Source organism: Larimichthys crocea, chromosome III, assembly GCF_000972845.2.
Source record: "Larimichthys crocea isolate SSNF chromosome III, L_crocea_2.0, whole genome shotgun sequence".
Taxonomy (NCBI): domain Eukaryota; kingdom Metazoa; phylum Chordata; class Actinopteri; family Sciaenidae; genus Larimichthys; species Larimichthys crocea.
The window spans coordinates 5,826,354-5,834,023 of record NC_040013.1 but is presented as its reverse complement, the minus strand read 5'-3'; the positions used below and the strand labels follow the sequence as shown (position 1 = coordinate 5,834,023).

Sequence of the window (7,670 nt, the reverse complement as noted above, 5' to 3'; positions counted from 1 at the left end):
TAGTCGAGTTGTAAAATGAAGCCAGGGGGGATGGTGAAATTTTTCATTTATGTGACATATTTTCCAGCAGGGGGGTCTGGGGCTCCTCCCCCAGAAAATTTTGTATTTCTTAGATGTAATTTCCTGCATTCTAGTCAATTTTAGGGTGACTTGCTAGACATGGCAAATCCTAAATCCCATCTGATTCATAGCTTGCATTCTCAGTTGCATGGCCTGCACACGACAATAAAATTTATTGGAAAGAAACAATAACCACTATGGACATCATGTCATTCACATCTTTTTTAAACATATCTGTAAAAACATTTTAAATATCTTTATTTGTGAATGTGCTCAAATATTTTTTAAACACAACTTTGTGTATGTTTTTAACATCTTTGTGTGTTTTTAAACACATTTAAACACATTTTTGTTAAAAATCTTCACTTAAAAAAACACAATTTAAGGAGGAGGAAAGCAGACTTCGAGTTTTAAGACGACGCGATGTTTGAAACAAGCGGTATTAAAGAATATGAAGCAGCAGGTAGCAGCTACAGAGTGTGGATGATTGACACCTGTCACCTGTCGACCAATCAGAGTCAGGAGAATCTATTAGTACCGCCCACATTCACCTTTGACCCACCAATGACGATCCAGAATGAAGTAAACCCAAAGGTAGTATATCGCAGCAAGAGGTCTCACTTCACTGTCAAAGCCTCTTTGTCTTTATGTAACAACCAGGAGCTTCATGGCTGATTCAAACTAAAGCAGAGACATTAGCAGCGTTTCTTCGCGCTGAAATAGAACTTTTGACACGAAACAGCAAAGATCAGACATACTGTGTCATTTTGTGGATTTTTTGCTACTCTTCGTGGGCTAGCTCACCGAGTTTTCATCGCACAGTGATGAGACACATATCTTTGTAAGATATATTTTTATTTTTTCCCCCGCCGCGCCTCCCCTGAAGTCCTCTGGCGCCCTCCAAGGGAGGCGCGCCTCACACTTTGAAAACTGCTGACATAGGTAATAGACTGATTATCATAAAGCCCCCCCTAAATGTCGAACGGTAATTCTATTTCCAGTGTTAAATATAAGTAATTTTCACATGCATTGATAAAATGTCATAAGGGATGGAAGAAGGGATGACCATTTTAGAAGAGGGATGATTTTAACCATTTTTCCCCCAGGGGGGGGGGCAGGCCCCCCCCCCCCCCCCCCCTCAACTGGAGTACTGGACATTACTACAACGAAATCCCATGTAAGAAGTGACTGCTTTCTTGGAATTAAAGAATGCTCTCTGCACTCCACGGCCTGGTTCTTGAGACCCACCAGAGTTCTGACCAGACTCTCCACAGTGATTCGTGCTTTCCAGCCACCCTATACCCTAAAGCTATTTTACAGTTCGGTTTCCATCTTGAGCAAAGTGTGTGTGAATACCCACCATTACTTTTTTCCTTTGGATTTTTTAAGTTTTTCAGAGAATATTGAGGAGATATTACACAGTTAAAATGTTATCATAACTTATCTACAAACTAAGAAGAAATGAGAGTTAAAATGTATCTCCAAACTGAGAAGGAGTGAAAGAAAACAGTAACCGATGAGCGGCTTCTTAAGTTAGTGACTGATCATCTTATAGTTCAAATGTTTGAACTATAGAGATGAATGCCAGGCCTTTAAACCCTTGCCAGTGAATAAGCAAGAAGGTGTGTCTAAATTATATAGACTGGGTGTACCAACTGGAAAAGGATGTTGCAGGGTCAGTATTGGCTGTTGTGCCTGTGCACTGAAATCCTCTGCTTCACAGAGCTCCTAGGGTTCCGCTTGTAAAGGTCTCAGCAGAATACAAACAGTATCAAGACATGTATTTGTAGTCTGAGGTACTGGTCAGTGCTTTTCTCTCAGAGAATTAGGTCATTTATCGGAGAACATTGCAGCAAGGTGAGTGATGTGATGATTGATTATGTGTGTATGTTCATGTTGTGGCAAAATCACTGTATAGGAGATTCAGAATAATGCTTGTCTCTACCCATAGATCATGTTTGATTCATTTAGTTAGCATTACTTCATTTTAAGAACATTGAGGCGTGTTTTGCAGTAGTTTGGGTGGAGCTTGTGTGTGTATTTGTGACTGATATATGGTAGTTAATTAGGGAAATAAATAAGGGATAAAGGATTTCTACCTTAATCACTCAAGTGTCCTTAACTCTGAACATTCAGTTTACTTTTATTGTTTCTGGTTCATTGAAAAGTTGACACATTGCACAACTCCAGCTACCATGGGAGGATGCCGAAGATCCCTGCTGCTCCTAGGATTCATGTTTGTCATCATGGCGTATTACCAATGGGACATGTTACCACAAAAGAGAGGTACAACATGTATTTTTGAATTTCTTACTGTTCCTGCTGTATGTCCTGCTCCTGGTTTGTTTAAGCAATGTTTCATTTGTATTGTATGAAAATGTGTGGAAGTGGATTAGTGAAGCATGACCTCACCCCTGATTACTTTTGGATTTAATGTTCATGTTTATTTCTTCCTCTACATGGGGTTTTGAAAAAGACAAATATTTGGCCTTTGACTTTCACCCCTGCCTATTACCTCCTCAAGAGAAAGGTCACCCTAAAGCACTTTATTTAGCACTAGTATTTTTACAGATACAAATCATATTCTTATTCTTCTTATCACAGCAGAGAGGATCCATCAGCGTCAGGAACTGAGAAAGCAGTCGCTGAGAGAAATGTGTGCCGCTGAAGAGGCGTTTTCTGAGGGAAAGCGCAGTTTACATGACATGAGCAACGGGGAGTTGAGGAACCTCATTGTGGATGACAACCACGGCATCATTTACTGTTACATACCCAAGGTGATATAGACATAAACACATACAGCACAATTAAATTACACAATGTGGACCTAACTTTCTTTTGCAACTGTTTAAGAACATCCCCCTGTTATTTTTATGATTTAGTGGCATTTGTGCTGTCAATGCACCTCATGCCGTGACAGGGTTACAGCTTCTTGTTCCAAACAGGACAGACCAACTACAGCAGCCACAGCACGAAAAATATTCGCTAAACAGAGACTCCTAAATCTTACACACTGGACCTTTAAGTCTTTCGCTGAGCATTTCAGGCCTCAACAGTACTCAGTGAACTGGATGTGCATTTGATTACATCTGTTTGGTTCTTACTGTTTCAGGGCACATCTTACAAATCCATCAATCCACATTGCACTTCTTCTTCTTTTTCTTCTTCTTCATCATTTGAGCCTAAGCTATACTTTGGGCCATGCTCTAATTTGAAAATGTTAACATGCTAACACGATAAACCACCATGGTAAATGTTGTACCCATTTAGCATTGGAATGCTAGCAATGCTTTGTGAACATGTTAGTATGTTCACATTAACTGAACTGTCTGAAAGGCCTTTGACATGTTCCTACCTACAGGTTGGGTGTACCAACTGGAAAAGGGTATTTTTTGTGCTGAAGCAGGGTGAGCCTTATCCTGATCCCATGTCCATAGAAGGTGAAGTGGTACATGTGCCCAACATGGTCCCTCTCCTAAACAGCTTCCCAAGAACAGAGATGAAGGTCAGTTCATGCAATGACATCTGAAGTGTCCTTGAAACTACTAATAGAACCTGTATCCACCTGTGTTTGAGTAGTGTTACAGTCCGGCTCGGGGACTGTACCCAAGAACGGGAGAAGTGACGAAGTTTAAATACCACCGTGCCATGTTTATTCAGAAATTAAACAAACGATCAGTATCTGTAATCAGTGGTGTAGGCGTGTATGGGTGCATGTGTGTGAGTGAGTGCCAAAACAAGAAAGAAAACAGGAGAGCACAGCCGTGCCATGGCGTCCTCCATAAACGGCGTGAACGGAGTGAGAGCGTGAGAGAGCGTGAGAGAGCGTGAGAGCAACCAGCATGGAGATAAATGTGCTTCACCGGGCTCAGGTGTAGTACAATCTCCTGATGATGTTCCCACCTCTGGTAAACCTAGAAAACAAAACATACCAACCAGCAGCCTGCCAATAACACGCCTAACATAAACATAAAGGGCGGGGCCGTCACAGTAGTTTGAACTAACAGACATGTGACTCTCTTTGTACCTAAGTTATCTTAACAGTAATATAATGGAAGTAAATAAGTAATAATAGTAGTAAACCTGAGCTAAAATCATTTGTTGACTACAGGCAAAGCTGAAGCATTACACCAAGTTCCTGTTTGTCAGGGACCCGTTTGTACGTCTCATCTCTGCCTATCGAGACAAGATGCTGGGGAACCAGAAGTACTTCTATGAAAACTTTGGCTGGAAAATTCTGCGCCTGTATGGCAACCAGTCTGCACCACATTTAGCACCCGGCATACGTCCCTCATTTTACAACTTTATTCAGTACCTGGTGGACCCGAGGACAGAGATGAACGAGCCTTTTGAACCCCACTGGAAGCAGATGCACCGCCTGTGCCACCCCTGCCTCATAAAGTAAGGCCATTTTTACCAGCAGGGCTGTAGCTGTTAAAGTTGTGTCTGGAAATCTGGAGGCTTTATTGACCTGAGAAGGAATAACCTTCTATAAATTACATATGGTGTTTGTTTACAGGCTGATTCAATTTTTTCCCAACAGAATTTTCTTTCACAACCTGAACATTTCTAAAATCCTGGATATAGCCATTCCTGAATTGACTAGATCAAAAAGTTAATTTAGCCCAACTCGGATGTTTAACTTTTTAATTAAGAACATCTTGTTCATTTCCTGGTAATATTTTAAAGGTGTAATCCAGTAATAGAGAAGTGCAGCTTGACATTGGTTTGTTTTACTTCCCAGGTATGATTTTGTTGGCCATCAGGAAACTCTTCAGGAGGATGCCGAACACATATTGAAGACCTTAATGCTGGAGGACGACATTAAGTTCCCTCCTTCTTACGAAAACATGACTTCCACTACTTCTGTGTTGGACTGGTTCAGAACAGTGCCACTAGAGGACAGGAGGAAGCTGTACAAGATCTACGAGAAGGACTTTAAGCTTTTTGGCTACAGAAAGCCAAGTGAATTGCTTGATGGTTGAGATCAAGTCATGATTTGGACAACTTCACTTTTTTCTATGCAGCCACTGAGCATATAGAAACTACAATATTTACTTTTGAGCAAAGCACAATCACTTTTATGTACACAAATCATGACAAGGATATAAGAAATATTTGACTAAAAAGGGGGATATGTAGTGTAAGATTTACATGGGTTTGTTGTTGCATTTTAGTCTGTGATCAACATCCTTTCTGTTGCAGATAGATTGTTTGAAATACAACAAGAGTGAAAACATAAGTCAGACAATCAAAGCCATAAGCCTTAACGAGTGTAAATTAAAAAGTGTGAAAATGTGTAATCGTTAAAATTATGTAACTTTCAAAAATGCAGTACAGAGGTTGAAACTTAATTGTGTGGAAAAGGAAGGACAGATGAGGCGGGAAACATAGACAGTGGAGGGTCAAGGATACATGAAAGTTGAACAAGGTAGGGGCGGGGGTGAGCACATGCTATGTCAGCAGTTTTGATATATGCTATATCAATGCTATATGCTATATGACTCAAGATCCAGACTTCTGACAAACAACACAAGGATAAAACAAATATTTGACTAAATGGCTTTGTCAAATACAGGAATCCGTAAACACTGTTACATATTGGCTGTGTTCTGTCCACCTCTTCTTTACACCATCAAAGTATGTTTGCTAAAAGCATCAATTAAATGAGAAACTGTTACTTTTTATTTTTATTTTTAATGCTGGAGATTTTCAACTTGCATGTTTTTGGACACTGTGCATGTCTGTACTGGTATTTTTCTTCATTTCAGATATATTTTAAGAAATTGTGTAAATAAAAGCAGAGTGATATAAAAGGTGTCATTTGCTGTGATGAAACAAAAGAGAATTATCACATGACTTAATATGGAGCCTGTTATCCTCTTTCAGCTAATTGTTTTGGTAGCTTTGGTTTACGAGCAGTTTTTAGTCTTTAAGCACCTAGCTAACCTATAGGTAACAGGTTGCTGCTGCCTAAAGCCAGCTGTAACATTCAGAGTGGTATCAATCTTTCCGAGCCTGGGGACCACATGAATCGGTTTAATTGGCAGATAATTTGTTTGGCAAAGCTAGGCATTTCCTAAAATGTCAAACTGCTCCTTTGAGCAACTTGATAATGGAACTATTCCTGTGGCAGCTATTAAGTCAAAAATAAAATTGCATGTGTGCAAAATGGATTCTTAAAGTATAATCAGCATGTTTCATATGTTTAAGAGTTCACTCATAACCACAGACAGCCAGATCAACATCAACTTTTGAGGCTTTATTACAAAACAACATGACAAAAACAATGCATTTATATATATATATATATATATATATATATAGTACACACACACACACACACACACACACACACACACAGTGCATTGTGATATTTCTGTACTACTCACTCTTCAGTTGTCCACACACAGCCCAGGTCTCTGGCTCTGGCACATACCTCACAGCTGGGATACAGAGCGCAGCCTTCAGCCTGGACATGAGCCAAAGGACTGCCCACCAGAGCCCGGCTCTGGAAAGTGAAGTTATATATTGTTGACCGGCTCCTGTGAGGAAAACAGAGGAATGTCCTGCAGTAAGGTGGCGTTCTGACCCTGAGAGTCAGTTTCATCATAGCGTTTGATGGTTTTTGTGACTGCACTTCTTGAAGTTCTTGAAAATTGCCGGATTGACTGACTGATTCATGTTTTAAAGTAATGGTGGACTGTCTCTCATAATATGGAGTACTACAGTACAGAATAGTACTATTTACTGTAATACAGTAATTGTAATTCTAATCTAAGTGTATTGATACAGTGTGTGTCTTTGCAGTTTTTCCAGTAAGTTAAATTTGCATTTTGTTGATAATTCATCCATCAATCATTACTGCGCACCCAGGATATTTACTGGCTTCATTTTTGTGTTGTGGTAGGATGTGGAGAGTCCATCTTTATATGCACTAGTTTGTTGTACTTACCTATCTGAATGGCATTCTGTAAGTCTTGTGCACTGCATTAAGTCCTCCACAATCTGATCTCAGTTCAGCTTCTCTCCTTATTCATTCTCAAGAATAGCGTAACAAGTCCATTCGGCCTCCAGTGCTCTGCAGTCACAATGTGTCAGGGACTAATCAGCAAGAAGGCCTCACATACCTCACTGAAGAAAAAATGCAGTCAATGCAGAAATCACAGCTGGATGAGCCACTGTGAGCATTTTAGCAATTAGCCAGCCTGGATGTGCTTGATTTGGGTCACTTAGCTTGCTCAAATTAAATTTATTGTTGTACACTTACAACATGGAGAACCATATATGAGGTGGTTGGTGTGGTAAACTGATAATTGTCAGGTGTATGCTGTAGTCCTGCATGAATATGATTCGACGTTGCCTGCCACACAGCTGTGAATGAGCCAATCATTGTGCAGCATGCATATGCAAATACAAGTGTGACTTCTTTCTTTTTATATTTATATCTTCTTTCACTTTACAGAGCACCTGCTCTTTATATTTATAGTTTCACTTTCTAGTTGCTCTGATAAGTCACTCCACATCCAATCACAGATTATACAGCAGTTTTCTCACTTTGAGCTTCATATTTTAGGATTGCAAAAAAGAAGGCATCAGACAACAACAAC

General features: G+C 39.9%; 1 protein-coding gene across 1 annotated transcript; it reads left to right on the top strand.

Moving 5' to 3' along the window:
• Positions 1–1,757: 1,757 nt before the first annotated feature.
• Positions 1,758–5,784, top strand: LOC109140613 (carbohydrate sulfotransferase 12). The gene is made up of 6 exons (XM_019267905.2): positions 1,758–1,917; positions 2,229–2,346; positions 2,665–2,837; positions 3,422–3,565; positions 4,172–4,461; positions 4,805–5,784. The coding sequence occupies exons 2-6, from the start codon at positions 2,256–2,258 to the stop codon at positions 5,043–5,045; spliced, it is 939 nt and encodes a 312-aa protein (XP_019123450.1). The 5' UTR covers positions 1,758–1,917; positions 2,229–2,255; the 3' UTR covers positions 5,046–5,784.
• The last annotated feature ends 1,886 nt before the right edge of the window (positions 5,785–7,670 follow it).

What these genes read in the sequence shown, in the direction of transcription:
- LOC109140613 (XM_019267905.2), top strand. Translation starts at nt 2,256, where the DNA reads ATGGGAGGATGCCGAAGATCCCTGCTGCTCCTAGGATTCATGTTTGTC. An exon ending in CATGTTACCACAAAAGAGAG is followed by an intron (nt 2,347 to 2,664) that starts GTACAACATGTA and finishes TTCTTATCACAG; the next exon opens with CAGAGAGGATCCATCAGCGT. An exon ending in TCCCAAGAACAGAGATGAAG is followed by an intron (nt 3,566 to 4,171) that starts GTCAGTTCATGC and finishes TGTTGACTACAG; the next exon opens with GCAAAGCTGAAGCATTACAC.